General features: G+C 43.4%; 2 protein-coding genes across 4 annotated transcripts in view; one reads left to right on the top strand and one right to left on the bottom strand.

Moving 5' to 3' along the window:
- Nucleotides 1-22,435, top strand: part of ABCC4 (ATP binding cassette subfamily C member 4) — a 237,282-nt gene that overhangs the window by 139,605 nt on the left and 75,242 nt on the right. For all 3 annotated transcript variants that reach the window (XM_059684967.1, XM_059684966.1, XM_059684968.1), the window contains one exon: nucleotides 8,090-8,169. In XM_059684967.1, the coding sequence (XP_059540950.1) occupies nucleotides 8,090-8,169 (80 nt within the window). The remainder of the gene's footprint in view (nucleotides 1-8,089; nucleotides 8,170-22,435) is intronic.
- On the bottom strand, nucleotides 12,360-12,877 carry LOC132228485 (ubiquitin-ribosomal protein eL40 fusion protein-like). The gene has a single exon (XM_059684963.1). It carries the CDS (start codon nucleotides 12,834-12,836, stop codon nucleotides 12,450-12,452), a length of 387 nt encoding a protein of 128 aa, XP_059540946.1. The 5' UTR covers nucleotides 12,837-12,877; the 3' UTR covers nucleotides 12,360-12,449.

The raw sequence follows: 22,435 nt of genomic DNA, 5'->3' as shown, positions 1-22,435 counted from the left end.
GGACTTGAAGCTGGATGTGGGATTGACCTTTGTCTTAAACACACATGGGATTTTAAAAGTCATCTTGTCTGGACAGCCCCACCTGCTATCTTCCAGGTGGGGAAAAAATTAGAAAGATTTCATTAGATAAGGAAAGAGCACACGAGTCTTTCTGAAACTCATTTTCTTTGGTTTGTCATGTTCTGTAATGAAACCTTGAAACGACTCTTTTTAACATGTCTTAATTAAGTGAAAGGCCAGAGAGTACTAGACTTTGAAAACACAGCGTAATTATTCTCAGACAGCCTTCCTTCACTTTGCTAGGGGGGAACCTGCCCTTCCTCATTGATTGACTGTTTCCCTGACTCCTACCTCCCAGGAGGTATAACATCCCATAGTGTTAGGGTCTGCTTGCCGCTGCCACCACCATCGGGACCACTCTGCGGGTGTGTCCCTGAGGTTAGTTCACCTGTGGTTTCTCCCTTCCAGTTGCGGCCACTGCAGCGAGCAGGAGCCGTGTCTGGGACTTGCCCCCTGGACCTCAGTTCCGGCTCTCCCCATGTGTGTGAGCAGGTAGGTGGGTAGCCAGGGGAACACTGGCAGCTGCGGGGCACCTGTCCCACGATTGCAGGGACAAGGAAGAAGGGCCCTTCCAGGGCTGCCTGCAGGGCACGGCGGGCTTCTTCCTCAGCACGGGGTTAAGCTCACCCTTCCCAGGCCTGGTACTAAATGTAGTGCCTGAAGAAACTGGTCTGGGTTAGGATGTACCCTTTGAAGGCTCTCATTTCATTCACATGTCTTCTGTGGTGCAGTTTGAACTTTAGGTTCTCAACCTTCCTAATGCCGCGATCCTTTAATACAGTTCCTCATGTTGTGGTGACCCCCAACCATAAAATTATTTTCGTTGCTACTTCATAACTGTAATTTTGCTACTGTTATGAATCGTAATGTAAATATCTGATATGCAGGCTGTATTTTCATTGTTCGCGACCCACAGGTTGAGAACCACTGCTTTAGAGGAATTCTGTAAAACCTAGGTCCTAGGCCAGTGATGGCGAACGAACCTGTGACACGCGAACTCATTTTTTTTGGTTGATTTTTCTTTGTTAAATGGCACTTAAATATATAAAATAAATATCAAAAATATAAGTCTTTGTTTTACTATGGTTGCAAATATCCAAAAATTTCTATATGTGACACGGCACCAGAGCTAAGTTAGGGTTTTTCAAAATGCTGACACGCCGAGCTCAAAAGGTTCGCCATCACTGTCCTAGGCCATAGGTAGACCAGAACTTTCCCTCAGTGTCTGGTTACATTACTATTGGTGCCTTGCATTACCTCCCATCATTCTTGTCTGCCCTTGTTTGCTGGCTCCTTAATCCCACGTGATCTGCGTCTGCTCCACACCTGTTCTTCCTTGTTTCCTTCTCCACAAGCTGCCACCTCCCAGCACCTATGGCCTGCTGTCCCCTCGCCCGTGTCCACTCGGTTAGGCCGGCGCTTCCCGGCCCTCCTGTCGGCCTCTGTAAAGTGCTGTACCCTAACTCAGTCTGCATTGGGAACTTCCAGGGCCTTTGAAGGAGCACAGACAGACAAATCGGTTCAACAACAACGCAAGGAAAGTGACAAGTCTGAGGAACCAGACACTTCATGTTGCAACACGAATCTCCCCAGATCAGAAAACACCCGCCCAAAGAAGGCTGCATGAAATATCAAGCATGGGAGATAGAGGCTGAAATTTGAAAACAAACCATTGTTAGTTATTTATTCAGAATATATCCTAGTGCCTTCTCTATACGAGGCATTGGCCCATGCACTGGGGGGAGCAGCAGTAAATGAAACAGGCAGAACCTACTGCCCTAATAATGCCTATATTCTAATTTAATGTGTGAACAAAACAGGAGGCAAGTGGTCTTTAGCTCTTGGAAGCGAAGGGGAGGGGATTTGAAAGGGCAGTAGTAACATGTAAATGTGACACAGTCATCTTATAGGTCAGTGGTTCTCAACCTTCTGGCCCTTTAAATACAGTTCCTCACGTTGTGACCCAACCATAAAATTATTTTCGTTACTACTTCATAACTGTAATGTTGCTACTGTTATGAATCGTAACGTAAATATCTGATATGCAGAATGGTCTTAGGCGACCCCTGTGAAAGGGTCGTTCGACCGCCAAAGGGGTCGCGACCCACAGGTTGAGAACTGCTGTTATAGGTTCTTGAGACGAAAGGAGCATCATCAGGAATTTCCACATTCTGCCTTGTTGCTCAAAGTGATGTCCCTGGACCAGTAGCATGAGCATCACCAGGGGAGCTGTTAGAAGCACAGAATTCCGCCCTCCGCCCCCCTCTCCCCCCGAGTTCTTAAGAGTATACATTTCAAGCAGATCCTTGGGAGATTCATGTACAGATTAAAGTTTGGGAAGCATTGCTCTTCTCAGTGTCAGGCTGTGTCTGGTCTGAGGTCACTCGGATACTCAGGAGCCCTCGATGTCCGGGAGAGTTTGCTGATGTGTCCACAAATCCAAGACTGGGCATTGGTGGAATCTGTGGTGATCAGAACGAATCTTCCCAGGTGTGTCCCCTGACATGTAGAAAGATGGTGGCGGGGTGGGTTCCAGGTCTCACAGTCTCTCTTCAGTAAGAGCTGCTTTTTAAATATTTTACAGAGTTGTTTACTTCTGTATAAGAGCCCATCTGCACAGGTTTCTCATGTTAAAATCAAAGTTGGAATGCCACTGGGTTTGTGGTGTTGAGCAAATTCAGGGACCCCCTACCCCAGACACTTGGCAGTTTGTTCCAGGTTATATATGAAAAGGGGCCCATATTTACAAAGGGTGTGTAATCTAGGTGTAAATTCAAGACAAATATCCATGAAAAGTAGTTAAACCACAAAATAGATGATACTGTGATATATTCTGAGATAAATGCAGACTGACTCCAGGGGGAATCTGGAAGCAAGCTGAAACAGTCTCTTATCAAAGTGAGAAAAACTGTGCCTGGAGGTTGGAGGCAGGCTCCGGGCAACAGAACATGTGTCAGTAGAAGGCGCAGTGACATAAAACCATCATGTTTGGGGTGTAGGGGTGCATCTTAAGCAACCTCAAGTAGCCCCAAACAACATGGTCATGTTTAAAAATAGTTAAGCTATTGGCCCTGGCTGGGTAGCTCAGGTGGTTAGAGAATTGTCCAGAGAGGGTAAGGTTTCGGGTTTGATCCCTGGTCAGGGCACATACAAGAATCAACCAATGAATGCATAAATAAGTGGAACAATAAATCTCTCTGTTTCATATTAATAAAAAAAATTAGAAATGATTAAACTGTGGATGCCCAAAATATTATGTTCTGGGTTGTCAAGAAAGGATGAATTTATTCTCTATCTTTTGTTTAAGAAACAAAAGTCTGTAATCCACACGAGAAAATTTTCTGCCAAAATGATAAAAATAGAGATTTGTTACTTAAAGGGATAGTTAGTAATTTGGAAATTTTACTTTATAAAATCCATTTCTCCATCTAATTTTAGTCAGCAATCTCTTGTTGGACATGTAATTGTTCTAATCAAGGCTCTTGGGTTGGTAGAGGCAGAACCTACCAATGTTAGTTCATACGAAGAGTGCTTGGTTTTAGGGCCCGCTCTACGTGATGGATGGATGTAAGAGGTTCTTCTCTGGAGGGGATGGTGAGGGGCGGGCAGTGAGGGAGAAGGGTCGGGTGTCTGGAGCTGGGTAAACTTCACCTCCATTTCCTCTTCTGCCTCATTCTTCGAGGCACCTTTGCAAAATCTCAATCTTCACAAGACTAAGTTTGGAAATTATTAGCTTTCATGCCCCTTAAAGCTCTAAAACCCCACAAGGATAATATGAGTGAACCTTGCACGAGGTGCTCTCATAAGCATATTTTTTATCCTCATAATCTTTTATCCTGTGAAGTAGTGGAGGCGAATGTTATCATCTCCCTTTCACAGATATGGGATTTGAGGTTGGGTGAATTGCCTAAAGGCCTGTTGCTGCCAAGTGCCTGAGGAGGCCAGGCCTTTTCCAGGGTTCTAATTCCTGCTGCTTCTTCGATTTGACATTCTTTAGCAGCCACATTTTGATGACCTACTCTAACTGCAGAGGTGTTGGAAATGTTGAGCTCAGAGACTTCTGAGCTCCTGCGCCAATTCTTAACGCTGGTATGAGCCGAATTAGTCTCCGTGGACTGATGCAGAAAGTCCTGAGTTGCTCCCTCTCAGCCATCATTTTCAGCTAGGGACTGTTTCCAGGCCACACACCCTCTCCTTTGGGTCAGTTTTGCCCCATCAAGAGGCATTGTAACTGGAAGGTCCAGGTCATTCTCTTTGCCCTTTTGGGGGGACTCTGATAGGCTGCTTGGAGTTAGATTCCACCTCTCACTAGGACAGTGGTTCTTGTACTTGTCCTCCCGACCCAACCCCTGCACACTCCCCCAGCCTCAGAGCCAGCTGTCCTGGTTCAGATTCTGCCTGGCTATTAAACCAACAGTCAATTCTTATCAAAACAGTTGGTATCTAGAACCATCAATGAGGCTAAATGTGGGCACATATATAAAGTCCACAATATCAAAGAATTCCCAATCCTCAATGTCAGGTGTGGTGTGACCTGGTATGGGGTTGTTTTTACTGGTATCAGGGGCCACTTCCGTGCTGAAGAATGGGGTCCACAAAGAAGGAATTACTGATACACACTGTGTAACTGATGGATCTCAAAAACGTTAGGCTAAGTGAAAAAAGCTAGCCACAGGGACCACATATGTGCAATGCCATGTGTATGATGTATCCTGAAAAGGCAAATTTACAGAGAAAGCAAGTAGATTAGTGGTTACCTGAGGCTGGGGGTGGGAAACCGGGAGTCACTTTAAATGGCATGGGGGCGTCTGATGAGGGGATAAACATGCCTTAACACTGATTTTTGGGGATGGTTGCATCACTTAGCTAAGTTACTAAAATCCATTGAATTGTACACCTGAAATTGGTGCATTTTATGAGATGTAAAATAAACTTCCTTTTTTAAAAAGGGGAAAAGAAAAAAATAATAGGACTTGAACTAAACATGGCAACTTCCATGTTTTAGATTACAGTGTAATTATAAGTAAGCTGAAGAATCCTGGATATGGGAGAGGTGTCAGAATTCTAGAGGTAACAGATTCCAGCTCAGATGGTAGAATCACTTCTTAGATTATGATCACTTATGAATTTGTATTTTGACAAGAATTTCTATGACATGTTTCATGATATTCTGTCTAGTGGGCAAGACAGAAGAATGTGAACCAGAGCAATTAGGAGGACCCTGAATAGTTCTTTGATAATATGGACTCCCTCCCTTTCCCTCCTTATCCCCCTCCTCCTCTCCCCCTCTTTCTGCCCTTCCCTCTTCTCTCTTCCCTTGCTACTTTCCTCCCTTCACTCCATTCCTTATCTCCCTTTCTCTTCCAGTCATTTTTTCTCTCTCTCCTTTTCATACTTTAAAGAATACATATACCTTTTTTATTGATTTCAGAAAGGAAAGGAGAGGGAGAGAAAGACAGAAATATCGATGAGAATCACTGACCCCACACTGCGGATCGAGCCCACAAGTCAGACATGTGCCCTGACCAGAAATCAAACCATGAACTCCCCATTCATTGGTCAACATTCAACCACTGAGCCACACTGGCTAGGCCCTTTCTACACTTTTTTATACAAGTAAAATAGTATACATAGTCATTGTAGAAAAATAACAAATAGAGAAAGATTAAAATTATACATAATACGTACATTATTGACTTTTTCAGACTTGTTGCTAGTGTCCAAAACGTGATCCGGCCACCATTGATTGTTGGGTTTGTGATTGGCCATAGCCGGTGCAGAACAGGGGTCAGACACTACCTGGGGTATGGATTTTACTCCTGGGCACAGGCATTGACTGAGACGGGCCATCTGAGTCTGGGCAGGGGCAGCGGCCAAGCTGGGGCACATGCCTTTTGAGGGATAATTGAGGCACCAAGGACTGGTTGATTATGAGAAGTCTGGAAAGGACGTGATTAACTTTCTTCAAGGTCTGTCATGTCAAGAGAAATTAGATCTGTTTTGTATGCTTATAAGGAGAGAATAAGTAGCACAGGTTGGATGTTCCAGGAAGGCAAGATTCGTTGTAAAGTAGGAGAGCTCTTTCTAACAGGACAACCTGAAAATGGACTGGGTCCCCCTGGTCACAGTGAGTCCCCCTTTCCTCTATGTCCCTGGAGATACTGTGGCAGGGGCCACGGGCCATTTGGATGAAGAGGCATGACCTGTGTGTGAAGGGAATTTATCCTAAGGATTTAATTCAGAAACCTTTGAGAAAACCTTATGACTAAGAAGCCATGAACTGGAAATCACAGGTCTGATTACAGTAGTCTGTCGTAAAGCCAGAGGAATTATTCCGCAAACATCATTCATTCCCTTGTTTCTTAGAGCAAGGACTTAACTATTGAACCTTGTAATCTCACATTTTCTACACTCAGCTCATTGGTGAATAAGAGTTCAATTTTTGACCATCTTTCACATTTAGTTCGGTGAGTGTAGAAGCCTTGTGGGGAGATGGTTTTTCTCTCAGTTGTTTTCCTTGTATTTTACACTCTTTGTCACCGTGATGTCTCAGACTTGATCTGGGTAAATGGGGTGATTTCGAGTACTAGTCATCTTTGTGTATCTTTATTTATTTTTAATTTGAAGATTGCTTTCAACATTTTGGAAGTTAAGCCATACTTACAGTGCTTCTGAATCCTGTGTATGTTAAGAAGTTGTACTTTTTGCCCTGGCCAGGATGGCTCTGCTGGGTGATGTCATGTGCACCGAAAGGTTGCCGGTGCCATTCCCAGTCAGGGCACATGCCCGGGTTGTGGGCTCGATCCCTGGTAGCGGATCGAGGCAGCCGATCTCATTTTCACATAGATGGTTCTCCCTTCCCCACCCCCCTTCCTTCCTCTTTCTCTAAAAATTAATCTTAAAAAAACCCCAACATTGTACTTTTCCGTTGAATAACAAGAATCTAAATTATGTCTTTAACATCCTTTGACATATTTTCTGTATTTTGCTATTGATGCTTAGAAAAGTTAAAAAAATAAGTAGGCCACAGAATCCATAAGAATATGTAAAAATTGCCCATCTGATGTTAATGTTCCCAAAATACGTCTGATTAAATAATAACTGAACCTCTTGTTTGTCAAACCTGGTCTGCGCATCAGCAGAAAGGGCACCGCTGGGAGCTTGGTAGAAATGCAGAATCTCAGACTGCAACCTTTGGCTACTGAATCAGAATCTGCGTTTTGATTAGTCGACTTCCCCAGGTGACATGCTGCAGAGCCCTTGAGTAACAGTAATTTTTCTCACCCTGAGTTTTGTTTGTTTTTTGAGGACCCGTTTACGTGCCTCACCCTTGGCATTGGGTCCTTTAATCCTCAGATTCACCCTCTAAAGCAGGAGTGGGGAATCTTTTTTCTGCCAACGGCCATTTGGATATCTATAACATCATTTGTGGGCCATACAAAGTTATCAGCTTAAAAATTAGCCTGCTATCACATTTAATTTCCTCACCCCTCATGCCTTGGCAGGGCCGGACCAATTGGTTTTACAGGCTTCATGCGGCCCTCGGGCCGGACATTCCCCACCCCTGGTCTCTAAAGAAAAGTTGTCACTGGGGCTGCCAAAAGCATCACCGAAGGACAGCTACTGGAGTCTGTGTTTCCTAAGCCTGAGACAGGAAAATTGGGGCCCAGCTTGTCATGGCGTGGCCTGGCCAAGCGTGACAGCCTCCAGTTGCTCCAGGCCTCACTTGGGCACACCCTGTGCTTCCTGCTGGAGCCCGGGCGCCTGTGGGAGGATTGCAGAGGCAGCATTTCTCCAGTCTTTTAAAAATCAGGGCCAAATAGCTCCCTGCCCACTGCCATTTGGTAGTATTTTTGTTTTTTGTTAGGTGTCAATCCTCTTTCCTTTTTCTTTACCACTGACATCATACGAATGTGTACTGTATTAAATACATATGCATTTAAAATATTGTTTTGATTTATTTGTGAATTGTTTCTCCTAAAGGACCTATCAGGGGAAATGAGTAATTTCTCATATCCTCTTCTTCCAGGAAGAATTTTAAATCGTTTCTCCAAAGACATTGGACATATGGATGACTTGCTGCCCCTGACTTTTCTAGATTTCATGCAGGTAACGTAACAGTAATGTCAAGTTCTCAGACAGAAGACGGAAAGTTGCTAACTTTTCAAGGCCCTCTCATGGGGGCTAAGGGTGGGCCTTTCAGCCTGGCGATGTGTCATGTTATCTTAAGAAAAGGCCATGTTTGTCAAAGTAAGGTGTGGTGATGGTTTGGAGGCTAAGTTAACATGAGTAATGCCTTGTGTGTAGGAGTGGCTACACAGTCATGCCGAGGTTGGTTCAAAGCAGCTACATGCTTGGTAAGTGGTTCTCCACCTGCCTTCCAGGTATCTGGCGCCAGGTCCACTTTACTGCGAGCACATTTCATAATATAGAAACAATCACCTCTCACGGAAAGATAGCCTAGATTAACTAAATTATGCATTGTATTACCACAAAGGAAAAATATTTACCGCACCGTTTTTTTTGTGAGTGTGTGTGGATAAAACCAGGTGTGGTTACTTACAAAGAAAAGATTAGTAATAATAAGGTGAAAATAATACTTTGTTAAGCAAGGACAATAGAGAGCAGTTATTGCAGATGCAAAGCCTTTAAAGGCAAGTCCGATTAAGCCAATACTTTGAGTACAGGATCAAAGTCATCTCAGAAAATGTCTTTTTTGTTTTTCTAGGCAGCTTTTCTTTCACACGTAGATTGCTCTAAGTCTTAAGGTGTCTTTTTTTTTAAGGAAAACCAACAATCCCATAGAAATGCCTTCTGTAAAGCATTTGCTTTGTCTATGAACTTGGGGTTTTAAAGAATAATGCTGGGTCGTCCCATCTTTCATCTCCTCATTCGCTGCTGTTGCTCAGGTGGGATGTTTCTTCTGTTGTCTAATTCTGTCTACACGGCAGGGATTCAGGCTGGGGGCCTCTCTTCTTCATTTCCAAGTGTTTGTTTTGGAAATGAAATGCATTAATCAAAGGCTGCACCTATTCTGCCATCCCCGCTGCTGTCGCTCATACTTCGCGAACCCCTTTTCACTTTCCCTAAGTGCCAGTGTACGGTGGTCTAATCATGAACTCGATTGAAGGCCAGGAAGTAGAAGTGCTACCATTGGGGTGTGCAGTTATGGCTTGATCCTGATAGTCCCCCCTCCTTCTTGACTCTTCTGGAGCCACTGTTCTAAAAGGAACCAGAATCACTCAGTTTGGAAAATCAGCTATGTCAGAAAAGTCAATGGTAAGCCAGAGATGATTGCAGGCATTCCTGTTAGTGACCCAGAAATGCAGCAATGACTATCTGACTGCAAACAGCCCCTGGGCAAAGGCATCCATCTACTGTTTACCAAGGTGAGGCAAGCTGGGACTCAGGCAGAGGGCTTCTACTGCAAACAAAGGTGCCTGATTTCTTTTTCTCTTTTGCGTACTTACTTTATAAATGTGTCCTGCTGGGTTTCGCTATGAAATACATCCCCAAGAAGCGGTCTTCGACTGACACAGTGTCACGTTTTGACCTGATGGTTTATGACTTTGAGAAGACTCTATGAAAGGTTCCTTTCCCTTGCCACTGTCAGCTAGGCCAAGGTTGGGTTTCCAAAGCTGGCTGCCTGGGCTTAGCACATGATAGTTAGCTAAAATATGTCATGCACGGGAATAGATGCTACCTGATCTCAGTGCAAAACATTCCCAGCCTGCAGAGAGAAATTGCTAGTCTCACTGTGCTTTTCTTTAACCTGAGAGACAAGGTTGTATTTTTTTTCTTCTTCTCATTCTTTGCTCTCTTAATCTTGGTGAATCATATCATTGTTGCATACCAGTAGTCCCAATTAGCTGATTTCGTGAATCTAATAGCAAAGGTAAATCTCCACATTATTGCCTCCAAGAAAGGAGCTTTGTATAAAGGATAACTCAGTTATCAATTATGATAAAGATCTGTTGTCACTGGTTTTGTTTGCAGGTGTCTTTAATAAGGCTTCCCGTAATCCCTTCAGGAAGAAATATTTTCGTCTTTTAAAAACAGCATTTGCTAAATATAAAAGCTCTGATCCCTGCCATTGTTGTTGACTCTTTGAGGGACATTTCCCAACATTCATTGTTTAAATGGTTGTCAGGAGGAATCAAGTGAACCTTCCTAAGCAGTGCAGTAACTGGTTCATCTCACTTCGAGCAGGCCTTTCTCCAGCGGATTTGCATTCAATGTGTGGGCCTCTGACTGAGGTATCACAGGCATCATTTTGAAGTATTTGGGCCTGTTACTTTATTAGCAAGCGAAGAGTTTTATTAAAGCCACAAAAAATGAATTTGGCCTGCCCTCAAACAAAGGCCAACAAAAATAAAAATGTAAATCGATTTTTTTTTATTTTTTTTTTAAAGTTGGATAGGACTCTGTAAGGCCGAAAACAACCTGGTGGTGTTCTGGGACTCTTAATGGAATCATGTAAACTTAAAATAAACACCATTATGGTAAGCACACAGAATGAAAACTAATTTTCCAAATCAAATACATTATATTCAATTCATTTTCCCCAATCAACCAAATGTTTAAAACCTGTTAGCTATAACAGCCATCTTCTGGAAATTAATTAGAAGCCTATTAGCTCTGCTAGCTGAGCCGAATGAAGAGGGTTGCTCGCTACATTTCTAAGTAGGCTCCGGAATGAAAGCAGAGCAAGGTCAAAATGACAATCAGCTTGACTCACCTCAGGGCTGTGCTTTGGAAGTTGATCTAGTTTGGGTTTTTGTTTTTTTGAGGGTTGAGGAGGAGGGAGTGTTAGTGTTTTAAAGAAAATTTGATCTACTTTGACTCAGTCTTCTAATAAAATTCTGAAGTTGAAGTCCTCCTCAGGTGGGACCATGCATGTGTCGTACATTTTATCTGTGTGAAAAACAGTGCCCTCTCAATTGCATGGGGCTCTGGAACGGACGTGACTTTTAGGCCTCTCGTCCAGCTCATCAACCCTTCCCAAGAGTTTTGTTAGTCTCTTTCAGAACGGTGAGAGTAGAAAATTGCCTGTCTGCCTTTGCTTTCAATGGCATTAGCAAAGCCTGTTGCTGATAGCAGAAGGCTCTCAATTTTTACGTTTCTCATCAGATTCTTTGGGTAACCATCCTTATGACCTGCAGCTCCTCCTTTGCTCAGAGAAGCTCACAGAATGTAGTCCTCAATCTAACAGCTGAGTTAGTTGAAACACAAGTTTAAAAAGAGCTGGGAATTTCCTAATGAAGAGGTTACCGCTGGTGTTTTCTTGTGTAGGAAGTGATCCTTCCCTATCTACATATCTAGTATTCTTAAGACAGAAAGAGTGTGGCAGGATTTATAGTAACAAATAGGAAGCAAACTGAAGAGCTTAGATATCTTCATGAGTAGGGAGTTCAGCTCTCCACTCATCAGAATATTGACAGTAACACTGTCCTGTTGAATGTTTTTTTCCTTCCTAAAGATATGCATAGGCTCATGCTCTTCTGAAGAATTAGAATCAAATAGATACAGAACTAATGTAATTATTGTATTTGCCCATGTGAGCTTTTTATTTATCTTTATTTTTTAAATATATTTTTTATTGATTTCAGAGATAAAGGGAGAGGGAGAGAGAGATAGAAACATCAATGATAAGAGAGAACCATTGATCGGCTGCCTCCTGCATGCCCCTCACTGGGGATTGAGCCCACAACCTGGGCATGTGCCCTTGACTGGAATTGTACTCAGGACCATTCAGTCCTTAGGCCAACCCTCTATCCACTGAGCCAAACCAGCCAGGGTGAGCTTTTTAATCCAGAACATGCACATTTGATTCGTTTTTCTGTAAGACTGATGGATTTTGTAAGTAAGAGTTGAGAAATGTGGACCATTGGATTAGCACTTCATTGTGTTTAGAACTTCTGATGCTGAGGAATTGAGGGGAGAGGCCTGAGAATACACCCTCCAGTTTGCTCATATGGCTGTAGTTGGTGTACTCGGCAGGAGCAAGTCAGAAGTCAGGGACAGATTTTATAACTCCACTGACTAAATGATAGATAAGAAAATTCTGTTTCAAATGTGAGCAGATTTGCTGGTCAGATAGAGGTTATTAACCTAACTTTGCCCCTTGGACTTCAACAAAAGATTTGTATTTGTTTGGACATTTGTGGGTTTTGTTTACTTTTTGTTTGGGGGTTTTTTTCTGTGTTTTTTTTTTTTTTTTTTTTTTTTTTGATAGTTAGCTGTTCCTCTCCATGCTAATACCATACAGTGACACAGCTAATTTTTTTTTTTTTTCCCAGTCAACAAAACAGAAACTTTATTGAGGCCCCAGCATCACAGGGTTCAGGTAGAAGGCTGCCCTGTGGACCCAAGGAGTTGGTGGAGGGGCCTTATTTAACCTTCTTCTTGGGGCGCAGGTTGTTGGTGTGGCCGCACTTCTTCTTGCGGCAGTTGACAGCACGGGGGTGCAGGCCTGCATAACACTTGCGGCAGATCATCTTGTCGCAGTTGTACTTTTGTGCGAGCTGGCGGAGGGAGGGTTCGATGATGCCACCCCTGAGACGCAGCACCAAGTGCAGGGTGGACTCTTTCTGAATATTGTAGTCTGAGAGAGTGCGACCATCCTCTAGCTGTTTGCCCGCAAAAATCAGACGCTGCTGGTCAGGTGGGATGCCCTCCTTGTCTTGGATTTTAGCTTTGACATTCTCAATGGTGTCACTGGGCTCAACCTCAAGGGTGATGGTCTTGCCAGTCAGGGTCTTCACAAAGATCTGCATCTCTGCGTCTGCTGCTCCGCCGCCTCGTTGACGAGAAAGAGGACCGACACAGCTAATTTTGAAATCGTGTGTCTTTTACTCTTTCTGCATTCAGTGAGGAGTTAGCAGGAACGGTGGGGCTAATGTGTGGGATTTTGCAACTGAATTGACACAGTTGTGGTGAATGAAGAAATTTTTCACCTACGAAGCTTTTTGGAAGGGGAGGCCAGAAGAGAGGGAAGTTTTTAAATATATCGTAGGAAATAAATAATTTATGCAATACAAAATAGCAACAGTCTGCAGGTTACCTCAGGGTTGCCCTGGGCTTATCAGATAAGTTAGCCGATAACTGGCAGTAGATATCTGGCTTATCAAAGTGGTGTTCAAACACGTTTTGTTTGTTTGCTTTTTTAAAAATCATAACAGCTTTGAGTATTAACAGTATTTTTAAAACCAAGTCATTTAAGTAAGAACATAGTTCTTCATGTGTTAACACTAAATATGAAAATAGTGATTAAAATACAAATAGTATAAGATCTTTATCAAGACCTCAGGCATAACATACCACTGAGGGGGAATTCTTTGACTAGGACTTTGGCCATCGAACCATAGTATATTTGAGTAAACAAACAAAAACATATAGGCAGTAATTAAAATTTACATGTTTAAGTGCTTGATTTCTTCATATCATAGCACAAAATACAGCAGCATAAATCTAGTCTTCGATTTTTTAAAAACAGTGATTTAATTAATAAAGGTGCCATATGTAATTTTTATAATATTTGATGGGCAGATATGTTGTTTTGTGAATATGATTACAACCAGATATATAGTGGGAAATCTTGGCATTTCTCCCAAAAAGGAAAACAATGCTTATATTATATATCTGTGATATTTGGATTTGTAATTCTTTTTAGGATTTCTCATTTTTATAACATCTTCCTTTTTGTGTTTTCCACCAGTTGTTTATTCAACTCATTATGTGCTGGGATGTAAGAATAAAAAAGATGGAGCCTTTACCTTCATTCATCTTGCATGCTAGGCACTGTGATGGGCTTGGGGATGTGGCGTTTTGATTTAATTCTGTTTCTCCTGAGGCACACTCTCCTGGGAGAGACAGAAAGTCGGTAATTGCAATGCTGTGTGATAAGTTATAATAGGAGGGAGAGTGGGTAATGCTTTAGCATGCATCATATCTGATTTCCAACCCCAGCTCTGCCCTTCTGTTGTTGGGAGGAAGTTATGGGACCTCCAGGTGGAGAGTCTCTTGTGGGTAGTTGGAAGTACGGGTCTGGTGTTGAAGACCGTGACCTGGGAAGACAGTGGAGCCCACATGTTGTTCACTGAGTGGGTAGCAGTTGAATCTGTTCAGGATGAATAAGATTGCCCAGACCAGGGGTCCTCAAACTACGGCCTGCGAGCCACATGCAAATACAAATATTGTATTTGTTCCTGTTTTGTTTTTTTTAACTTCAAAATAAGATATGTGCAGTGTGCATAGGAATTTGTTCATAGTTTTTTTTTAAACTATAGTCCGGCCCTCCAACGGTCTGAGGGACAGTGAACTGGCCCCCTGTTTAAAAAGTTTGAGGACCCCTGGCCCAGACAGTACAGCATTTTTAGGGGCCAGGATCAGAACTCTATGGAAGCCATGATATTTAAAGAGAAAATAGAGAAAGTGAGGCCAAGTGGAGGAAACAAAGAATGAACCACCAGGAAGAGAGGAGGAAGGTCAGTATTGGAGAAACCAGAGGACAGGTGTGCTAAGTGCAACGGAGATGGTAACCAGAAAGTTGCCAGTTGGATTTGGCAATCGGGAAGTGTCTAGGGACCAGCTGGAGCAGGTCACGATCGAAGGAGGCCAGATTTCAGCAGCTGAACATCAGAGAGAGAGGAGGAAGGTGAGATGAGGGCAGACGCCTCTTTTGAGGTGTTTAACTCCAAGAAGTCAGGCCCATGTGGAACGTAGAGTCTTGGAAGGTGTCATTGGGTGTTGCATTATTTGGGTTTTGTAGTTTACGTGTAGGATCGTGGTAGTAGGAGGCATAGCCCTCTCTCGCAACCCTCCCTTCAATACACAAGGATTAGAGTTGAGGTCCTGAGATGCAGTGGTCAGGAAGGCATGAAGGCCTCCAGGCAAGGGTCCTCTCCGAGCCTCACATCGCGGGAGGGAGCCGTCCAGAAATCAATGCCCTGCTGAGGTTGGGATGCTAGAGTGCACAGAGGAAGTCCTGGCAGGGGAGCTGGGGCTGGGAGCTAGAGGCATTTAGGGAGTCTGGTCCAGGGGGGTGGCAAAGCTACTAGGAAGTGACCTTTGACCCAAGATGAGAGGAAAAGGGCACAGCAGATGCCTCTGAAGTCGAGTTTCCACTTGGGAGCCACACTCTTCTCTCTGTCATCAGGTGAGAGTGGAGATGGGGAGGGGGAGGAGCTTGAAGGGAGCTGTTCATTTTTTTAAAAAAGGATATAGTTAGTGTCAAGGGTGTTCGAACTCATTTTTTGTGATTCTGCTCTTTCGTGCTATATTTGATAAACCTTAAAAGATGCTTGATTATTTTAATTTTTTATTTTTGTCATGCTTTAAAGTGTTTGTCCCATATACTTTCCCTCAGCTTATTCCTTCCCATTCCCTTAAGTGAGATCTCAGACAACTCATTTACCGTAATGATAAGAAAGGTCTGCCTCCTATTAGTTCTTTGTCTCCTCTGCCTTTGCCTTGTGAATACCGTGGTGCACAGATTAACCTGCCCATGATCCCCTGAGATCAGCAGATACCTTTGTTCTTTGCTTTCAGATGCGAGTATATTTGCTTATTTCGGAACTTAAGAACTTCCCTGAACCAGAGACTAATATGTCACAGATGGCTAAGACCCTTCGAGACATCATCAGGCTCCCACTTCTCCTGAGACTGGCTGTGGAGCAGCCCCCTAACACTGAGCCATTTCTCACAATGCAACACCGTCTTAGCCTCTGTGTCTCAGTAGATTTTGCTGCTTCTGTGGTGATTTGTGTTATAAAGGTGCCCAGGCCTACAGAGTAAAATTCATATTCCCTAGCCCGTTAACCTCTCTACAACTCCTGGGAAGAAACTTCACATGCCTGCTAGACTGACTCTTGATGTGTTCCTGTGTTCCTGTGTGTGTGTGTGTGTGTGTGTGTGTGTGTGTGCGTGCGTATTTGAACCTTTCGTCCCTCCTCAAATGGGCCATATTAATTGTTCACCCTTTAAGGACCAGCAAGTCTCTCTTCCCCATTAGTGAAGCTTTCCTTAATCACTCTATGCTGCAATAAAACACACTATGTGCCCTACAAAAGGGAAAGGGTCCTGTAACAATGGGTCTCGTTCTGTGCTGACCATATTTCATTTCAGCCTCAGAGTCATTCAGTCAGTGTTTTGTGAGCATGTCTCGTGTGCCAGGCACTGTTCTAGGATGTGCTGTGTGGAGCAGTGAACTGGGTATTGGCTTCTAGGAATTTGCATTCCTATGCTGGACACAGATACACAGAATCATTTTGTAGTGATTCCTGTAGACTGCTAGTGCGTTAAGGACAGGCAAGGGTTTGCAGAGACTATGGGGGCTGCTTCAAGCATGATGGTTAGGGAACAGGTGACATCTGACTCTAAGAAATAAGAAGCTGGTTTTGGCTCAGTGGATAGAGCGTCAGACTGAAGGGTCCTGGGTTCCATTCCGGTCAAGGGCACCTACCCGGGTTGTGGGCTCAATCCCCAGTAGGTGTGCAGGAGGCAGCCAATCAATGATTCTCATCATTGATGTTTCTGTCTGTCTGTCTTTCCCCCTTCCTGTGGCATTTTTTTCATAAAGTTGAATTTACTTAATTTTTCTCTTTAGATATCTTGACTTTCTAAACACAGTGGAATTACTCTGCCTGGGAATTCTAAAGTCAGAGCCACGTAAGGCGAAAGTCCAAATTACCCACACATAACAGTAATCCTAGGGGTTGGGTCCTGGGTGTCAAGCCTCATTTTTTAAATTCTTTATTTGTATAATATCTCATTTTATTTCCCCAGCAACCCCATAAGGGCCATAAAATTTGCGTGTAGGTTTTACAGGTGAAAGAAATGAGTCTCAGAGAAATTACAGAATTTTTCCAGGATCACACAGCTAGTTAGTGATAAACTGGAGACTTTTATTTTTAAGGTTTTGAGGTTTACTCATTATGCACCTGAGGAAAAAGCAAACTGCTCCTTTTTGTTTTTTTGTTGTTTTTTTCTTGGTGCCCTCTCTGAGGCCCTTTTTGGTTTTTGATCACATAATGAGAGTATCTTATTGAGGGAAATCCCTGTCAGAATTTATAATAATAAAAACGTAATATGCAAATCGAACAGCAGAACGACCGTCTGGACAACCTTCCTGATGACCACGCTGTGACACCCACTGGCGCCAGGCCAGCCAAGGCGGGTGTGATGCGATTGGTTGGGGGCCCGGCCATCACCCCATGATCGCCCCAAAGAGGGAGGCCCAGGCCACTGACCTGAGGGCTGTGGCTGTGGGCGAGGCCTCCCTCTGCAGGGTGCAATTGATCGCATGATTGCCCTGCAGAGAGAGGCCCAGGCCAGCAGGGTGATCAATCGGGGGGGGGGGGGGGGGCTCCATGATCACCCCAAACAGGGAGGCCTAGGCCACCAAAAGAGGGAGGCCCAGGCTACCCAGTGACGGTGCTGTGGTGGGTGTGTGGGGCCTCCCTCTGCAGGGCACAATCGATTGCCCCAAAGAGGGAGGCCCAGGCTACCTGGCGGCAGCACTGTGGTTGGGGGCAGGGGGGGGGGGAATTCCATCGTATAGCCCTGGCCAAGTAGGCAGAGCCTACCTCTTTGGGGCGATCAATCGCGGGGCTCTCGGACTGTGGGAGGGCCTGTGCTGGGCTGAGGGACTTTTCTCCCTCCCCCCCCTCCCCCGCCCTGTGCATGAATTTCATGCACCAGGCCTTCAGTGTCTAATAATATTTAAATTATTGGTCATTTAGTATCTACATCTCTTCCTCAGCAAAACCTGTAGAAATGCCCATATAGTATGACTCCATGGTATCTGAGATATAAATCTTTTTGAAATTGTGGTTCTGGCCTCTTATTTTTTCTGGCTGCAGAATTCATTGTATGCAAACCTCCTTTCACTTCTGCAAAAATGCTTTTGGAAATGTTTGCTGATTGGTAAAATTTAATTCAAGGACTACTATTTTCAAGAACTTTCTTCCTTGGTTTTGTGATAAGCCTAATACTGGAGAAATTGTGACGCTTTTGGGTGTATGAGCATCAGAATGCTCAGGAAGTAGAGAACTATATTTACACATAATCTGATGCACATGTGTTTGAGGTGTGACATGTATGGCTCTGTAGTAATACTGTGTGAACAGGGAAGGAGGGTTAGATGTGATGAAAGCAACTGCACATTTCTTGAGGTTTTGTTAAAAACAGTAGACCATAACTTCTGCCAACAATGACACTAATGTCTTATGCTTCATGGGATGGACAGAAGAGTAACACAAACTACCTGCAGCGCCAGCTTGTATATCAGAAGGAATTAGGAAATCAGGTCCCGGAGGAGGGAGACCCGTTGAGAAAGCCTGCTGAAGTGTTAGGCGAATAGACCCAACATCTGAATGCAGCAAAGCAAGTCTTCCCACTGTAGGAGGTCCCAAAGTCAGCTACTTCAGAATCTTAATCATCTCCATTTGTCAGAAGACTTCTTTCCTTCATCGGTGTGTGTACAAATAAATCTCTTTAGAAAAAATAAATAAATAAAAATAGTAGTATAACTTAACATTAAAACTTTAGGAACAGTGGATGATTCTACATTGTACTAATACTGGTAATTGGAAATGCATTTGTTCTATACTATAAGTGATGCATAAATTGCATACAATAAATCTCTCCTTTTTTTATGGGGGAAAAAGTACTCCTTATGGTTTTATTAAATGGGATGACCAAGCCACAGTTTAAAATTTGAGTACTCTGAAAAACGATCAATAAAGGATCTAAGTTCCCAATTCCAAGACTTTATTTGGTAGGCAGTACCCTTCTTTTCTGTCAAGTGAGACTAGGAGATCTGATATATTTGGTTTTACACAGCAGAGATTGTCAGAGCAATATTATATGTATACTAGTATGTGTGTGCATGTGTGTGGACAGAAATACATACCCTCGAGCAGCAAATTACATTGTTGATATAACCCTTTCAAGTCAAGTAGCTAGATGCACATTTCAAACTATAAACCAAATGGCTGGAACGTGCGATTTATGTAGGCTCTAGGTCAGTGATGGTGAACCTTTTGAGCTTGGCTTGTCAGCATTTTGAAAAACCCTAACTTAACTCTGGTGCCGTGTCACATATAGAAACTTTTTGATATTTGCAACCATAGTAAAACAAAGACTTATATTTTTGATATTTATTTTATATATTTAAGTGCCATTTAACAAAGAAAAATCAACCAAAAAAATGAGTTCGCGTGTCATAGGTTCGCCATCACTGTTCTAGATGAATCAGGGCCTATCTTTTACAGGGTATTGAAAACTTGTCTAAGGAATTTATAGTTGAACCTTTAGACAGTTGAGCCCCAACCAATGTCTTTCAACAGGTGACTGCTCACCATGTAATTTTAAGGAAAGACTAGCATGTGTGTGCATGTCTGTCTTCTTTGAAGATGTTACTATTCCCAGTTGGTGGACTTAACTGAAAATCAGCAAGGCCGATAATCTGGTTTGTGTTGCACCACATGGTGGTTGCCCCTGAACTGTGCCCATAGCTGCTTCTGAAATGGACATTGGTGTATTTAGATTTCTCTCTCCTATTTGTGGGCACCTGACAAAGTCTTTGTGGGAGACGATTTCCTCCTCTTTCCTTACTGGTTCCAGGCGGCAGTGCATCCGCACTCAGGGTTGGGCAGCAGGCCACCTTGTTCCTTGCTGCGCTTCACTGTGGCTTTGCTGGGCTTTTGACTCTGTCGGGGGTGGAGGTGGGGGTACGGGTACGGGTGGGGGATGCCAGGGCCCCCTGGTTTGTTGGACACCTGGCAGTCTTTGACTATTTGATTCATTCTATGATATTTTGTCTTTAGGAGAAATTAAGGAATAAGCTAGTGAAACAAATGATGTTCCTAATATCATAGCTTTATGATCCATAAATATCACAGCCTGAGTTTATATCACAGAGATTCTAGATTTACTATCTAAAGATTTTAAAGGACATGTTCCCATGTAGACTCACCGAACCAAAAATCGGTTGTTTTCAAAACAGAGCATTGAAGACTAAATATTTCTCATTTCTGAAAGTTTCAAGGTTCTAGATCATATTTGAAAAAAGAGTCTTAATTATCTAGAGTTTTTGCCATTAAGCATCACTTCCAAGAAGTCTTCCTACTAACGAAACAAATGAAAATGAAGGTTAACTGTAGAAGCTGTATTTAGGCCTTTAAAAAACATTCAGAAACCTTGGGAGTGCTCTGAGCATGTGAACTCGCACACAGCTGCCCTCAGCAAAATGCCGTAATTTATTGAGGAAAACTGAATTGCAAAACCTTTCTTCCCCACACAACCTCATCTCCCTCCCTCCCAGCTCCACCCCCGTCTCCCCCACCCAACCCCCCCAAAAAATCAACAGCTTGACTGAGCTTAAATAACTGACTTTTCATATTCTTTCATGGAACACAAAGGGCTAATCCTGAGGCTACTTGAGCCACCAATGCAGGCAGTGATGGGGACCACCATGGAACATGTCATTCCCTCCTCACCTCACACAAAACACATTGACTGCAGCTTTATGAAGTGAAAATGCCCCAGAAAAAGAAAATGGGAAGGAGGTGTCTTCAGTGATTTCTTTCCAGAGGGGGAGCGCCAAAGAAAAAGCTGCTGCATCTGGATATTGAGAACAAAGCGAGCCTAAGACTTGGGTAGAATAGGTTGGGTCACTTGCTTTTATAGAAGCAAAAGAGTGGAACTGCCTTTACTTGTCTCAGTCCCACTGACCCTTGCATTTCATTGTGTGGAGATGTCAGAGAAAGTGTGTAGAAAGCATTCCAGCCTCTTTCACTGAACAATGACTTTGTCATTTTGAGATTTGTATGGTGTGCTGACCCCTTCCCCCACTCCCTCCCTCCAGTCCCCCTCAGACAAAAGAGATTGTTAGTGAGGCTGCCTTGCCCTCATTCGAAAGATCTCTGTTTTACGGACTCTTTAAAAGTAAACTCACCCATTTTAACCGCATCACCGTGTTTTCACGCTTTTAAAATCAACAAAAGCGTTTTAGTCGGAGCATTTGCAAGGATGGAATATTTCGTGAAAATGCCAGTTCCGGGGATAATGATTTATGCAAACTGCCACATTAAGAGTGGGTTTCCTCGTTAGTAGAAAGGAGAATGGATGATGTGGGTTACCGGAGATACTTCCAAGCACTTGACCCTCAGGTGTCTGAGATCAGGGTGATAGGATTCACACAAGCCCATGCATACAGTTCCTGTACCTTGTTGTTTTTTTAACGAAAGACAAGCCAGTTGGGTTTTTCCAGTGTGATGGTTAGCACACGCACTAAGCAGACCGTCCACATCAGCACCGTGACAGTTAATCACGGGGGACCCTCCCAGGCTGGCATCCGGTGTTCCAATTTGTCTGTCCCAGCATGTGTGCTCCAATGATAATGTTTGTAGTTTAACGAGAAGCTAATTAAGACCCCAAAGACAAAAATAATCAGGATCGCATTTTTATCAGGCCCCATGGTATTGTGCAAAGCATAGAACTGTACATTATGGCATTATTGGATGATGTCCATTGCAAAACAGCAGTGGCCACTCTTGGGGCATTCTCACCTTGCCATCTTATGCCTTTAGGAATGACAAAATGAACAGTTGTTGCTAGGGACAGGAAAATGGCTGAACGCAGTTTATTCTTATGTTATTAATTATTGTGTTATTTTCCATACGAACAACTGCATTTACTTCTTTGAGGATCTTTAGCGTCTCCAATGTGCTATTCTTGATTACATTCGTTCAGTTCTGTTTACTGAGTTTTCTTGATTAGATGAACAAGAAGACCTTGGCTTCAGTTTTAGAACAACCTTGCACGTGCCCTTTTGGGTATGGCCGTATTTCTTAAACCTGGTGTGGGATGTGATTGACCATCATCTCTGCTGCCTCGTGGTTGCCTTCTGCTTGTGAGGTTCACGACTTACTTGTTTCTTGCAGCCTTTCTCTGGGTTTGCTGATTTTGTGTTCTCTGATTATCATCTGCGTTGGGTCTCCAAGCAGATAGTGCAGCGCTAGCTTCATAGCAGGTGTGACTCGGGTGGTTTTTTTTTTTTTTTTGGAGACGCACAGGCCGGTTACCGTAGCCCTCCCATGTGCTCCCCTAAGTTCCCCTCCCCCCAGTGTACCCAAGAAAATCACCACATGACATCGTGCCTGTTTTATACACATGGCCAGAACCTGCCTGAGCATGACCTAATGGGAACGGTGTCTTTATTTTTCTCACGTATTGATTATTATTGTTGAGGTATAGTTTATATATAATAAAACACTTTCTTAGTTGGGTGAGTTTTGATCATTGTGTGACTGCCACACTAAACACTATGTAGAGTACTTCCATCACTCGGAAAGTCTCTCTTGCTCCTGCA

This window comes from Myotis daubentonii, chromosome 2 (assembly GCF_963259705.1).
Source record: "Myotis daubentonii chromosome 2, mMyoDau2.1, whole genome shotgun sequence".
Classification (NCBI taxonomy): domain Eukaryota; kingdom Metazoa; phylum Chordata; class Mammalia; order Chiroptera; family Vespertilionidae; genus Myotis; species Myotis daubentonii.
Note: the sequence above shows the minus strand (reverse complement) of the source record. Positions and strands in the feature narration are given on the sequence as shown.

Excerpts from the sequence above, each read along its gene's own strand:
- LOC132228485 (XM_059684963.1), bottom strand. The coding sequence starts at position 12,836 with ATGCAGATCTTTGTGAAGACCCTGACTGGCAAGACCATCACCCTTGAG.